Raw genomic sequence first — 13687 nt, 5'->3', positions numbered from 1 at the left:
GCGGCAATTCTGCAGGATGCTGTGCGTCAAGTGTTGCGCAGAGTAAATTGAAAGGAAGCACAGGATTGGAGTGAACTGGGCAGTGAGAGAGATTGGATTCTGCCAAGCGGTCAACAGATTCGGCAAGGTTGTGGACTGAGTCATCACGAGAGTGAAGTACGACTGACCACCATGTGCTTCCTCGAGAATCTCCGCGATCGTCAACCACAATCAGAAGGCATTCTTGGATGAGCCTCAATATACCGAGCACACAGGAATATCGAGCTTGAGTCTTCCCTGAGCAGTCAAGGGTTAGGGTTACTGATCTGAGGAAAAAATGAGGAGATGCGGTGATGGACGACGACAAACATTTAAGGATTCCTCTCATCTTAACGAGGGACTTCACCATCAGCACTTAGGAATCTGCAGCTCACCCAGCCTCTTATATTGCTTGAGGATTCCATTTAGGATGCAAATCATATTTTGCCCTTCCTTTCGTAATTGTTCTCTCAAATCTAGATGGAAAGCTGGTCCAGTTTTGTGGCCATCGCTCTGTGTCGTATATGCTGTCACTGCTGGCCGTTCTAATCGTTCTCTTGCTCCATCTTCGGTATTTGATCTACTACATCTGGTATAGAATCGGCAGTTCTGTGTTATCTTACGATTTCTACGAGGCTTTAATGCCGCTATGCTGAGATCGATCAGCAGTCTCGTGATTCGATGAGGGACTGGCGTTACTTATGTAGACACTGGATCATTTTCTCAAAGGTTGAGGCTGGTGGGAAAGGTGTCTGCAGATATTACAAAAAGAAGCGACTGGTACTCAGAGAAAGCTGAAAGGAAGATGAAATCGAGGTTCGTTGTCCACTCGAGGCATTGGAGAGCAGCACCGGGCGTTAGAAATTACCTTCATCAACAATAGACGGGTCAGTTAGGGAGGCACTCACCAATACTGTTCGCATCCAATCTGTATACCAGGCAATGACCATTCAGATAAGCTCTGCACTGGTAATATAGCCTTAGAGTTTGCCTTTGTATAAAGACTAAAGTGAAGACCCCTATTTGTGGCCATGCAGGAGCAACCGCATCGTCGTGAACAGGGAGGAGAAACCAACATCATTAAAGGTAAATATTGGGCGGGCTCGTACCAAGTGCAAGTCCTTCGCCGTCAATACAACTTCAAGACGGCCATATATCAACGTTTCGCGATCCTCCTATCGCAGTCACCACAGCTTCCTATAGAAACCAGTATCTCGCCACCCGTCATCTCACTTCATATTCTCGGGTTTTGGATATCCACACACATTCTTTTGCTTGGAGTAGCTGTTCATCCACAATAACAATACGCCTACCTGGAGTGAATGCACTGCAATCGAATGTACAGCTGGTACACCCCAACACCAACCAGTAGCAACTCTCGCAGAGGACTGGCCGAACAAACTGCTGCCAGCTGACAACCCTTTGCCAGCTGCCGCACATTTGTTTACAAAAGAATCTCTTCCAGCCGCGTAAACATTGATTCTTTCTTCTTCCTTACCAACTCCGCGATCCTGGACGCGTTCGTTGGCCACCTCGCGAACAACGTCTGCTTCCAGCCTTTGAGGCTCAAACCAAAAAGATTAAAGACAACTACGTGAGTGGCGAGCATCTCCATCATCTCACTTCCATACTAACCGGATATAATAGCCCCAAGCACGCTCTCGCTCGTCAGCTTGTGACTGGCGCTGCTGTCAACCATGGTTCTCCTCGGCACCATCCCACGCAGCCGAAGCTTGGAGTCACTCCGCAAGGACCTCTTCCATACCATCACCCACACCACTGAAGGAGTCTACTTCCCCGCCGGCTGCACCCTTCTCGGAAGCAAGGAGGCCGACAAGGAGGTCATTGCTGCTCTCTGCCCCCATGAGGAGTTCAAGGCCACGGACAAGGGCATCGCCCATCTGACGAAGCTCTTTGTCCAGTGCAACAAGTGGCTGCCTGTCCTGGAGAAGCGTGATCCCAAGGCCTACTGGGGCGTGGTCGCTTTCACCACCTCCCAGATGCAGTCAATCACCTTGTCTCCCGAGATGGCCAAGGCTCTCGTCATGTCTCTCCTCAAGGCCCGCCAGCTCTGGATTCTCCGCCAGGAGAACCCGGATGCTGCCAAGTCGAACGTCAAGACTCATCTCGCTGCTAGCATTCAGCGACTTCTTGAATGCTTCGAAAAGCGTGCCAAGAAGCCCGTTGGAGCCGGTGGCATCCAACAGGACTGGAAGTTGACCGATAAGCAAATCGAAGATGCTTGCAAGGCGCGCATGGGTCCTGGAAAGCGTGTGTCCAAGAACAGGATTGCGCTCTCCTTCAAGTCGCCTCACCCGCTCGTCCCCATTGGACAGCTCTCGAGCACTCCTCAGCTAGAGCACACACCCCTCAACCCTCTCGGCATGCTCGACAGCTCTGTGGAGAAAATCACCCCGGCTGAAGCTGTCCAGGCGCTTCTCTCTACCCAGATCCATGATCTACTCCGCGACGGACAGCCTGACGACCAGCAGCCCGTCGGCAAAAGAGCCTCTCAGAGCGTCCGCGATGACGATGCTCAGAGCCGATCCAGCAAGTCGTCCAGCCTCATGGGCCGCATGGCGCCATCTGCGCTGAAGTCAAAATTTAAGTCCTCCTGGATGAAGAGTCCTGTGTACCGCAAGGACATGGGCAAGGCCAGCGCCGAGGCCGCAAAGCGAGCTCAAACTGTCGACGTGTCCCCAACTTCAAAGAAGACGGGCAAGGCCAATGCCGAAGCCGACAAGCGAGCTCAAACTGCGGAGGAGTCTCTGACTCCAAAGGCTAACACCAAGGGCAACCCTTCGTCCACCAAGAAACGCTTCATGAACGAGCTGCCTAGCAATGCGGCCAAGAAGCAGGTGGTCGCCAAGGGAACTGCACGCTCTGTCTCGATGCCCACCACCAACCCGGCTTCAGTTGATCCTACTCAGCAGGCTCAGGCCTCTCGCTCTGTTTCTCTGCAGGTGAAGAAGGGATCGCAGAAGTAGCCATGATGGGCTTTTGACATGCTTCGAATACTGATTGAATGCATGTTTTTAAACGACTGGCTTCAATGATAGTCGTGGATATCTGGTTTGCGAGTACTGGGTTTATCATGTCACAGGGTAGGATGGGAGGGCTGACATTTATTGAGACGATACAAACTGGGCTTCATGGATAAGGGTAAAGGGAATTGTGTATGAGTAGTATCTATGGCCCATGAATTCAAGTATCGTCGAAATCTGACTTGCTTCGTGTTGACATGTGTGAGGATGTGAGGACTGAAGTCGGTGTCGAGGTCTACCCCGGAGCTGTGACCTTGTTATGAGACCTTGGCCCTAAATTTTCATCCAGACTTGTCCAAAGTTGAAACCAGAGTATAGTGCTTGCAGAATGTGTCCACAAGAAGCATGTTTCCCCCAGATGGTCATTGCTCACAGCAACTTGCGAAGAGTATGAAGTGGAGAGAGAAGAGAATGGATTTTGCACTACGCAAGCCGTTAGGCATTCCTGTTATTGGCATCCTGTTGTGTTCTCGTCTTCTCGTATCAGAAGACTTAATTAGAAGAAGATTGTATACAAAGTCCTATCGCGATATGTATCGCTCAAGTTCCGAAGGGTCAAACAACAGCCAAGATTATGTGAGGGATGTCCATCTTGGCAAAATGGCAGTGCTGGGCCTTGGCAAGAGTGTACCACCAACATCAAGGTTTCTCACAGACTCGGTAGGTAGATAATCAAGCTTGTTCTTTCTTCGGCGTTGTTTATGACAGTAGTGTAGGTTAAAAGGTAAGAAAGAAGATATAGAGTATCAGTATGTAGTATGTGTATAGATCCAGGGCTGGGATTCCTATTTCCGATCATCTCGGGAGCGATGCTTTGAAGGATTATTGCCCGTCCCGAGCTCTCGGATATCGCCGCTGCACCCGCCTCTGTTCGGCTTTCGATAGTGGAACTCTGGCGTTAGGTACATACATGTAAGGTATCCATGCTTGGCTGTTGCTTCCAGGGCTCTCGAGATCACGGGTCTCACTTTTGCTTGCGTCTAATACTACAGGACTGACTTCCAGTGTGCAGATAATTGCCGTGGAATAGGTAACCTTGGAAGCATTCCTCCCTCTTGCCTTGGCAGTTCAAAGCGTTGGCTTGTCACTAACGGCACAACGGCACACGTACCACCCAGACCAGAACGTTAAGGTATACCTAGGACCAGGAAAAATGCCCTTTACAAGAGCTGCCAATCTTAAAGCTGCTGCATGTCTCGGATAAGCGGCAAGGCGCCGTGACGTAAGTGGGCGCATTTTCCCTGGCGATGATCTTGTTGGCGACAAGAAGGACGGACAAAGAGGAGAAAATTGGAGTCGTTCTAGATCTTGGCTGCAGCAGTTCGCAGACATTGGATTCAGGTGACAAAGGCGATGCGCAAGGCGTTTTTTCTTCCCTGCCGAGGTGCTTCTAGCTGACTATCTGACTCACCAGATCGGGTAGGTCGTTGTTTGAAATGCCACCTATAAGGCTGTCTCGTCCTCTGGCCCTTGCGCGAATCCCCGTTTCCGGAGACAAGTTGGACGGCTAGTATATTATTCTTGCGTTGGGAATGCTGGATAATTTTGCTGCTTGCTGACGCTGGCTCATCTCATCTCACCCGCCTTATTATTAGCCCTGTCTAACTGCTGTTGGATTGAAATCCCATTCCTGCTGTTCTCGTTGGAGGCCTTTTTGCCGTTTGACTGCACGATCGGCTCGCTCTAGCCTCCGCAAGAGACCCTTTAGACTGAGGTAGTTCTTGTTTCCCTGCAAAGGACACACACACAGCCTTACGAGTACAAAACCATCGCGACCCCTCACAAACGTCATTCTGCTTCTTCGTGAGGCTGAACCCGGGGGCCATCAAAGTCTTGGCAGCCTTGCTCCATCACGCCTTATCTGAGTTGACCTCTGCGTCGTTGTTTTCTCTTCATCATGCCCGGAAACATTACGACCCATCACGACGACACCACGCCCGAGTCGAGCGACGGTGATCGGCATGAAGAAAACCACGACGACCGCGAAGCCCATGAAGAGCACGAAAATGGAGATGCCAAGCACAAGAAGCCTCCTGGTGGCTTTGACAGGACTCCCCTCCCCGACGCTCCCCAGGGATACACTATCCGCTTCGTCTTTCACTCTGCGACCAACATCCCGGTGGCGGATTTCCACACCGGATCGTCAGACCCTTTCCTGGTGGCGACGCTCAAGGGCACGCAGCCGAAGCGCCACAAGGAAGATCCGGACCTGAAGTACAGGACGCGGACCGTTCACCGAACCACCGAGCCGGAGTGGGAGGAGGAATGGGTTGTCGCCAATGTTCCTCCCACCGGCTTCACTCTGAAGTGTAGAATGTACGACGAGGACGTTGCCGACAAGGACGACAGACTGGGCAACGTAACCATCAACGTGGGTTCCATCACCGACGACTGGCCGGGGATTCCTCCTCCGGGCCAGGAGTTTGAGGCCAAGAAGCGTGTCATGAGCAAGCGCGCATTCATCCTCAAGGGCATCGCCAGCGCCGTCATCCACGGGACGCATATCGCGCCTCGACTGCGCCTCAGCATGCAGATCCTGGGCAAGTCGGATCCTCCGTATGCGCAGATGTGCACGATAGCCCCGACGAGGTGGATCAAGCACAACAGTCCCATGATTGGGCGTCTGATTGGGCAAAAGGTGAATGCGAATGAGTCTGACGATGAGAAGAGCCATGACGGGAACGACGACACTCCCAGGTCTCAAAAATATGAGTACGTTGATGTGATACAATCACAAGATCCCTCTTCAGGATATAGACAGGTTACTGACACTGGGCAATAGCTTCCAAGCCAACGAGATACAACTCCAAGGCCCAGTCCCAGCAATCCTCTACCATCGCTACGTCGAGTTCAGACCAGTCATTGGCTCTCTCTTCTCGTCGACTGGCATCCGGGGAACCATCCTGAACAAGGCACTGCACAAGCAGCACCACCGCATCTACAACTACAGCAGCACCACGGAGTATGGAAAGTTTGAACCGTGCTCTAAGCAGGCTTCGCTTCAGTTCCTCCGGATGGCGCATTTTGACGAGGGCGGCCGCATCTTCACATACGTCCTCACGCTGGACGGACTGCTCCGCTTCACGGAGACGGGCAAGGAGTTTGGCATCGACTTCCTGAGCAAGCACACCATGCACGCCGACGCTGAAAAATACATTGCTTGCTCGGGAGAGTTCTTCATCCGCAGGCTGCAGCACCCGGATTCCAACGACAGCCCCGAGCCCCATGAGAAGACGCACCCATCCGAGGACCTTCCCGGAGGTCCTCCCAACCAGCCGCCGCCCCCGAACCCTGCGTATTACCAGCTCTTCATTGACAACGAGTCTGGGACGTATCGCCCGGACAAGTCCGTCTTGCCAGATCTTAAGAAATTTCTGCAGAAGAACTTTCCCGGCTTGGGCATCGTGACCATGTGCTGCGGAGACGAGCGCCTGGAAAAGCTCAAGGCAGAGCAGCGAGAGATCAAGAAGAGCGAAGGCCGACTCGTGCAGGTCGTCATGAACAGCAGCACTTCCAGCTTCAGCTCGGTGGAGAGCGAGCTCGACGAGCGCAACGAGAGCTGGCAAACCGGCAGGAAGAGCAAGAAGGAGACGGCGCACTCGGCGCTGAGGAACCCCGATTCGGAGCATCTCAAGGAGGTTGTGGATGTGATGCTGCCGTATCGCGAGAAGAAGGAGGAGGGGGTGGCAGCAGGAGGAGGAGGAGAAAAGCAAGGTTGAAGAAGAACCGTGCGGGAATCTCTCTATGACTTTATGGATAATATATGATACCACTCTTTTTGTTTCCCCTTCGCTCAGTTGTTGTTGTTGTTGTTGTTGCCGTTATCGTGTCGTTTTCATAGTTTGGGAATGTTAATGTTTAAAACCAGCAATATATCGAGTTGGAACCCTTCCGTCCAAGCACATCTTATCGTGAAAGCTTCACATTCTCGCCCTGACTGACACCCATGTACTCGAGCACTGCGCCAGCTCGATCCCATTTCCATCCCTCAGCTCACACTTTATCCTCGTCTTCCTGCCCTCCACGCCGTCCACCCACGCGTTCGCCAGCACCGTCTGGTTGATCGGCCCCGGCTTCAGGAACTTAATCTCCAGGCCCGCCGTGACGCTCGCAGCACCAAAGATCTCGCCCGTCTTGCCCAGCGCAAGATTAATCTCGTGCAGAACCCCCATCGCCTCATCCACCATTGTCATGATCATGCCTCCGTGCAACACGCCTTCGTACCCGGAGAGCCCCTCTCCCAGAGCAAACAGGGAGCTCACGTGCATGATGGGCCGGTCGGCATCCTGCAGATGGGCTTCATCCTCCGTGTGGAAGAAGCAGAGCATGTGCTGCAGTCCGCGCGGCCCGGCGAGCGTCGCGCCAACGAGCTGGTCGTGGGCTGGGCTCTTGGGGTTGAAGCACTGCGGGATGAAGGGGACCGTGTTGGGCGTCTGGATGAGGCATGCGCACCAGGGGATGGAGAGGAAGTGGGAGACGCAGGAGGAGTAGAGGCGGGGAGGCGTGTTGGGCGGGATGAGGCCGAGAGGGGGGCTGAGGACGCGGTTGAGGGGCGTGAGGGAGAGGGAGGAGGAGGATGCTTCGTGTGGCTGAGGCATTTTTCAGGTGGTGTAACGGACGGGATAATGCCGCCCTGTGTGAGGAGAGGGAGAGGAGATTGAGGACCGGTGAGGAGGTGTGTATGATGATGGTGGTGATGCGATTTGTTTTGGTGTTTTGATTGGGATCTGCCCAGGTTAAGGGAGGGACCAGATTCCCAATTGGGATGCCCAAGACTTGTCCACTTTTACCCGAGATTGCTGGTACAGTATGAGGAGAGCTCGAGGAGACACTGAGTGAGGAGGTTAGATTTGAGCACCGAAGCAACGTGCGAACAGTCCAAACGTAGACGCCATCATCAGCCACACAGATCGACAACTGGGGATCTCTATCTGTCTATCTTACTCTTCCAAAATGTATGAACAAGTTGAAGATGAGCAAAAACATCATCATCTGGACAAAAAGAAATCAGATCCTGGCCGGAACCAGCAAAAGATGGGGCTTCACCGGGATTCGAACCCGGGGCCTCCTGCAAAGGCGATTCTAGAGAACCGGGGACTCCAGGTTTGTTTTCCCGAAGCAGGAATCATACCACTAGACCATGAAGCCGGATGATGTTGAGGTATCAGTTGGCGATGAGGCGCTTGGTGTAGAGGTTAAGAATGATTTTAGTGATAGCGGAAGACAAGAACAGTCACCAACAGTTGCTGTTGATCGATCTGACATTCACTCCTGATGGGCAGTTGCATGGCTGGAACTCGGTATTCATTCCAAATTGCCCTGGATCAGATAGGTGTTCAACGAGCATCGAAAGCCGTCTTCTGGCTCCTTTGATAAACCCAAACTTGTTATCCGTTCTTGGGCAAAAGAACCATTGCCTATGTACTTACCTACATTCTCAGTGTGCGAATACCCTACTTCATTATACATGTACCTACCCAGGGCAAGTGGCTGATATACTCAGAGTCACAAAGGTCAAACGGTCGAGATACAAAGTCACAGTCATCCTGGTAATCCAACAATTCCCTACCTATCTAGGTACCTAGATAGAATATCTCACAATGCCACCAGCACAGCGGCGGCTACAGCCCCGAGCAGACTGCCCACCCTGCTACTCGTGGCAGCAGCATTCCCAAACGTCTCCCACCCCCAGCAGCCTCCCTCCCTCCGAGCCTGGTCCCCCAAGCTGTTGATGGCAAAGCTCCTTATAGGACGCGATGTCGACATGCACAAGCCCTCGTCGGGCGTCCCGCAGTCCGTCATGGACCAGGGCGTGGCGTCTCCTTCGTCATCGCCCGGCCGGATCTGCTCGCAATCGGCAAGCGTGTACTGGTAAAAGATCCACTGACTCAACTGGGGCCCCAGGGGATCCTGGCTTGAGAGCTGGGCGGAACCCATCTTGAGCCAGGTCCAAGTGTAGTTCGCATTTGGGTCGTAAAGCTCTTGGTTCTGTATCGACCAGTAGACACCCCCAGGGAGTTTTTTCCTATTGCTCTTGATTTGCAGGCGTTGGAAGCCTGTGCTCTTGTTCTGGGAGAAGATGTCGCTCATGTTGAAGCACGTGTATTGTAATACCGGTATTGACTCGGTGGTAAGGGTAATGGCTTTGCTTATGTCGTAGGAGCTGCAGGCATCACCCTGATCAGTTGGAAAAAAGGCAAAAGTGATGTTCATATCTTGTCTGCGCATTATGGAACATAGCATTAGCAATGAGCTGCTTGACAAAGAGGAGGGAGGTTCATCATCATTGGCGTCTTACCCATTAGCGCCGGCCCATACTTTGGGCAAGGCCGCGAGTAGGGGGAGGAGGAGGAGGGATATCATGTTCATCATGTCGTTCGATGTCTGTGATTGTTAGAGCAGCCAGGTGTCAATACTATTGGGCTACTTGGGGATGAAAAAGAGTCAAGGTATTTATGCGTCACAAAATGCGGCAAATTCTTATCTTATTGTTCGGACCTCGGACATGGTCAGTGCGATGAGGGAAAGGCGCAGCGACGCCACCCATCGACGAAGAAAACAGTCCGCACAACAGCCCAACCGTTTCAATAGTCGCTAGTGTACCTAGCTCATGATGTTGATGTCGATGTGTGCTAGGATGCAAGTTCATTTGAGATACGAAAGCATAAAATAAGCTATTTCTTTCCCACAAGGTGCTCAAGGACTCAAACGTCAGCTCGGGTGAAGTGTTTTTATCGTACAGGTAGGAAGTCATTGGGTCAATAATGTGTGTGCTGTAACAATTCTCCTCCCCGGCACTTAAGATCAGATGTGGCCATGTTGAAAGTCTATACTGTAAGGGATCTCTCCCCTGTTCTATGAATCTAGAGCAAGGTCAAGCAAAAGAAGCCTGTCCCAAGCACTCTAGTAGCAGAGGGAAGCTTCTAAAGCAGTGGTATTGACTGTTGTGGTGCAGTGGCTTGCCAACCTCTGACAAGACAGCCTCAAAAGAGAAAAGGGGTAAAACAGCTATATGGAAAAGAGCGGTAGAGAAGGCAATTTGACATCGTTCTGCAGCAAAATATGATAATCCTGGCCATGGATCATCAATTTCGTGCTGGACTGAGGCAGGTCAGTAGGTAGGTACCTCTGTCCACAGCGCCACGTGGGTGATGATGATTCTGCCCAGCACACTGCGAGGCAGACAGACGACACTGCAAGACGGCGATGGAGAATCTGATAGAGCAGATGTTCTGTACATAAGAAGACATTGATATCGAGCTGCTAGCCTCTGAGAGAGCTTCCTCACAGTGAACCTGCCCAGTAACTGTAATGAGTAGGTACCTTGAAGTCGGCATACGGGAGGCGCTGGACACGATTCCTCACTTGCAGCTCGCCTGGACACCACCTGCCACTCGAGCTGGGCAGCTGCCATCCCAGTGACTCCTTCCCTCTGCACAATTAGGGCTTCCATCACACCTGATTTGTTTTTCCTGAGAAATCAGGCCATGTTTATCCGAGCACATTCACATTTTCGTCCCCAAATCTCCCCTCGTTACCACTGCTTCTCTGCACCCGCATCTTACCAGTGACACAGCTCTACCCGCATCAGCACCTAGAACAAGCAAAAAATTACCTTCGTTACACCCTACCTATGAACCAGTAGAGCAGTTGATACTCGTTCATGATGCATCCTCCTGCCAACGACACCAGCGGCTCGGAGCTGGAGCCGCGCCAGATCGAGGTCCTCATCACCATCGAGCGAACTGGCGCGGGCCTCTCGATGGTGGCGATCGTCCTCACTCTGCTGACGTTTGCCCTCTTCAAAAAGCTTCGGACTACTCCCAACACGTTCCTTGTTCTGGCGTCCATCGCCAACGCCGGCGCGAGCATCGCGTCCATGATCGGCTACGATGGCCTCGATCAGGGCGAGCGCTCTACTCTCTGCCAGGGACAAGGCTTCATCTTCGAATGGTACATACCTATACATTCCCAGCTTTGACATCACCTTCTCGTTTCTTTTTGAGAAATCAAAGCTAACTTGTCGGGCCTCAGGTTCATGCAATCCGACCCCTGGTGGTCGTTTGCCATGGCATTTAATGTCTATCTGGTCTTCTTCCACAACGCCAACCCTGCCAGCTTTCGCAAGCGCATCTGGATCTACTGCCTCATCTGTTTCGGTGGTCCCCTTGTGCCTGCCATCGTCCTGGTCTCGATCCGAGACGATGCGAAGGGTCCCGTGTTTGGTAACGCTTCGGTAAGACTCACACTCCGAATCATTGAGCGCTTGACATACTAACGGACTGGCAGCTTTGGTGCTGGGTTGACGCAAACTGGAGCCTGGTTCGCCTCTATGCGTACTATATCCCCATCTGGATCTGCATTTTCGGATCCATCATCATCTACGTCGCCGTGGGATATCGGGTCTTCCACCATCGGAACCGTCTTCGCAAGTTTGCACTTCCCCTCCAGGCCAGGAACAAACGGGCCAACTCTGGCGCCGCCAGTGATGCCGGTGATTCTGCTGTCGAGGTAAGCTTCTCTTCTCGATGGGCATTTGCAACATGCTGACTGATTGCGCAGAGCCTCACCCAGAGACCTGAGTATTATGGCACTGCAACCACTGAAGTCCAGGTTACTTCCGGTACTCCTGAGCACGATAATCAGCTGGCTCTTCCCATGATGCCGCCTCCTATGTATTCGCTTAGCCCCTACTTGCACAATCCCACTGCCGAGGCTTATGGTCAATCGTGGGCAACAACTCAAGCAGGACGTTATTACGCCGCGGATCCGGAGAGACTGCCTCAGCCTCCTCGTGCAGCCGGTCCTCCTACGCGATGCAACATGCTCTCCGCCGTCTTCTCGTGGCTGAAGAATGTCAAGTCGAGTGCATCCTCGAAGCTGAAGAGACTGGATCCCGTCAAGATGGCCTACCTTCGCACCAGCTTCATCTTCGGGTTTGCCATTCTCATCACTTGGATCCCCAGTTCCGTCAATCGGCTCTACAGCCTCACCTCTCAAGGCCGCGTCAACTTCCAGCTCAGCGTCGCCAGTGGCTGTGTGCTGCCGTTGCAGGGAGTCTGGAATGCCCTCATCTACTTCACCACGAGCTAGGGCACCGTCCGTGAAGAGTTGAAGGCCATCAAAGACAGGGTCTGGCCCATCTGGCCTCTCCGCCGCCGAGGCTACCGCAACACTGTCCGCATGGATGGCACTGTGGACACCGGAAGCCTCAGGGACCACGACGCCATTCAGATGGATGGCGCCACGGACACTGAAAGCTTCAAAAAGCGCCATACGCTTGAGCTGCCCTCGATGGCACGCCTTAAGCCTTCGCGCGTCGACGATGACGACGACGACCTCGAGCTTTCGGACCCTTTCCATGGCAGACGCTCCGTCTAGCCTGGGCCAAAGGTTCGCGGCTCCTGACGATGTTTCTTTCAAACGGTGAGGTATCGAGAGGACATCATTTTGGGGGCTGAAGCAAGGCTAGTGTACATGTGTCGAATGATCTATCACATCTCTTCGGGATGGAAATGGCATGGATGCATGATATTTTTTTTTTGGCGAGATGAGAGCAACGCCCTCCACTCAATCTTACAAAGCTTGACAGCTTGATAGTAGGTACTGAAACCAGCAGTTAGTGTAGTCATGTGCACTCAATATGAGTACAGTTACGGGTTTCTATGGTCTTGCTGCTCGTAGCTATGCGTATTTGGCATAAATGTCTTCGCCCTCGGCGGCATCGACACCCTCACGAATCACAGCAGAAACGGCTTCGTCGATGTCATCGTCTCCCTGTAGCAAGTCTAGCCATCCACTCTTGACTCCGTCAGCGGCAAGAAGCGCATCCGCAACGTGCGCTACCGTGTCCCTGGGGACGCTTCCCCTGACGTTCTTGGTCTTGCCCAGCGTCACTTTCCCCTTTGGCTCGTCCGTCAACGTACCAGGCCTAAGATCGATGCCCACGAGCGTTTGGCTCTGCTTGGCGACGGCGTAGAGGACCTCGTCGGCGGCCAGCTTGGCTTGGTAGTAGGTGGCCAGCGCGCCGAGGTTGATGGACTTGTGGTAGTCTTCCCACTCGGCGGCGGACCACCAGGGGGCTGCCTTGCGGCGGGAGCCACTATAGGAGACGAGGAGGAAGCGGGTGATGGAGGGCCTGGAAGCGGCTGCGTTGATGAAGTGGATTGCGGCATCGCGGTCGATGCGGAATGTTCCTTCGGTTCCGTATTTGCCGCCGGCACCTACAACGAAGCTCATGCGTTTAGATACATGTGTGATACCGACCACATCATCACAAAAAGGGAGAGGGTTATCCAGTTGCCTCGAGTTGCTTACCTGCGCTCCAGGCGACGTAGTCTGGGTTGACCTCGTCGAGAATGCGGGCGGCCTTGTCCTGGCTGTCGACGTCTTCGATGCTGCGGACGAGGACGCTGAGGCGGCCGGGCAGGCCGGCGCCGAGCCTCTCGACGGTAGGGACCTGCTCCTCCTTGCGGATGATGCTGGTGACGGCCCAGGAGCGCTTGAGGAGGAGGGGGGTGAGGAGCTGGGCGATTTTGCCGTGGCCGCCGAGGATGAGGACGTGGTGTGGTGAGGCCATGTTGAAGGGGCTATATGGACTGGGGTTGTATGGTGGTTGAAGGGCG

At 53.2% G+C, this 13687-nt stretch overlaps 6 protein-coding genes across 6 annotated transcripts; 3 read left to right on the top strand and 3 right to left on the bottom strand.

The window, feature by feature from the left end:
• Window positions 1–1715: 1715 nt before the first annotated feature.
• Window positions 1716–3005, top strand: TRIREDRAFT_104209 (uncharacterized protein; the record flags this gene model as incomplete). The annotated part of the gene is made up of 1 exon (XM_006962811.1): window positions 1716–3005. The coding sequence occupies one exon, from the start codon at window positions 1716–1718 to the stop codon at window positions 3003–3005; it is 1290 nt and encodes a 429-aa protein (XP_006962873.1).
• Window positions 3006–4588: 1583 nt separating this feature from the next.
• TRIREDRAFT_120359 (uncharacterized protein) lies at window positions 4589–6781 on the top strand (the record flags this gene model as incomplete). Its single annotated transcript, XM_006962810.1, has 2 exons — window positions 4589–5774; window positions 5845–6781. The coding sequence occupies exons 1-2, from the start codon at window positions 4960–4962 to the stop codon at window positions 6779–6781; spliced, it is 1752 nt and encodes a 583-aa protein (XP_006962872.1). The 5' UTR covers window positions 4589–4959.
• Window positions 6782–6982: 201 nt separating this feature from the next.
• TRIREDRAFT_104207 (uncharacterized protein) lies at window positions 6983–7660 on the bottom strand (the record flags this gene model as incomplete). The annotated part of the gene is made up of 1 exon (XM_006962586.1): window positions 6983–7660. One exon carries the CDS (start codon window positions 7658–7660, stop codon window positions 6983–6985), a length of 678 nt encoding a protein of 225 aa, XP_006962648.1.
• Window positions 7661–8366: 706 nt separating this feature from the next.
• On the bottom strand, window positions 8367–9434 carry TRIREDRAFT_104206 (uncharacterized protein; the record flags this gene model as incomplete). The annotated part of the gene is made up of 4 exons (XM_006962585.1): window positions 8367–8479; window positions 8536–8627; window positions 8662–9282; window positions 9361–9434. The coding sequence occupies 4 exons, from the start codon at window positions 9432–9434 to the stop codon at window positions 8367–8369; spliced, it is 900 nt and encodes a 299-aa protein (XP_006962647.1).
• A 1291-nt stretch (window positions 9435–10725) lies between these two features.
• TRIREDRAFT_72605 (G-protein coupled receptor protein) lies at window positions 10726–12155 on the top strand (the record flags this gene model as incomplete). The annotated part of the gene is made up of 4 exons (XM_006962809.1): window positions 10726–11015; window positions 11097–11298; window positions 11352–11573; window positions 11625–12155. 4 exons carry the CDS (start codon window positions 10726–10728, stop codon window positions 12153–12155), a joined length of 1245 nt encoding a protein of 414 aa, XP_006962871.1.
• Window positions 12156–12746: 591 nt separating this feature from the next.
• On the bottom strand, window positions 12747–13641 carry TRIREDRAFT_56860 (uncharacterized protein; the record flags this gene model as incomplete). The annotated part of the gene is made up of 2 exons (XM_006962584.1): window positions 12747–13285; window positions 13380–13641. 2 exons carry the CDS (start codon window positions 13639–13641, stop codon window positions 12747–12749), a joined length of 801 nt encoding a protein of 266 aa, XP_006962646.1.
• Between the last annotated feature and the right edge of the window lie 46 nt (window positions 13642–13687).

The sequence above is a fragment of the Trichoderma reesei genome (genome assembly GCF_000167675.1).
Source record: "Trichoderma reesei QM6a unplaced genomic scaffold TRIREscaffold_3, whole genome shotgun sequence".
In the NCBI taxonomy this organism is placed as follows: Eukaryota; Fungi; Ascomycota; class Sordariomycetes; order Hypocreales; family Hypocreaceae; genus Trichoderma; species Trichoderma reesei.
The sequence above is the reverse complement of the archived record's forward strand: the minus strand, read 5'-3'. Positions and strand labels throughout refer to the sequence as shown.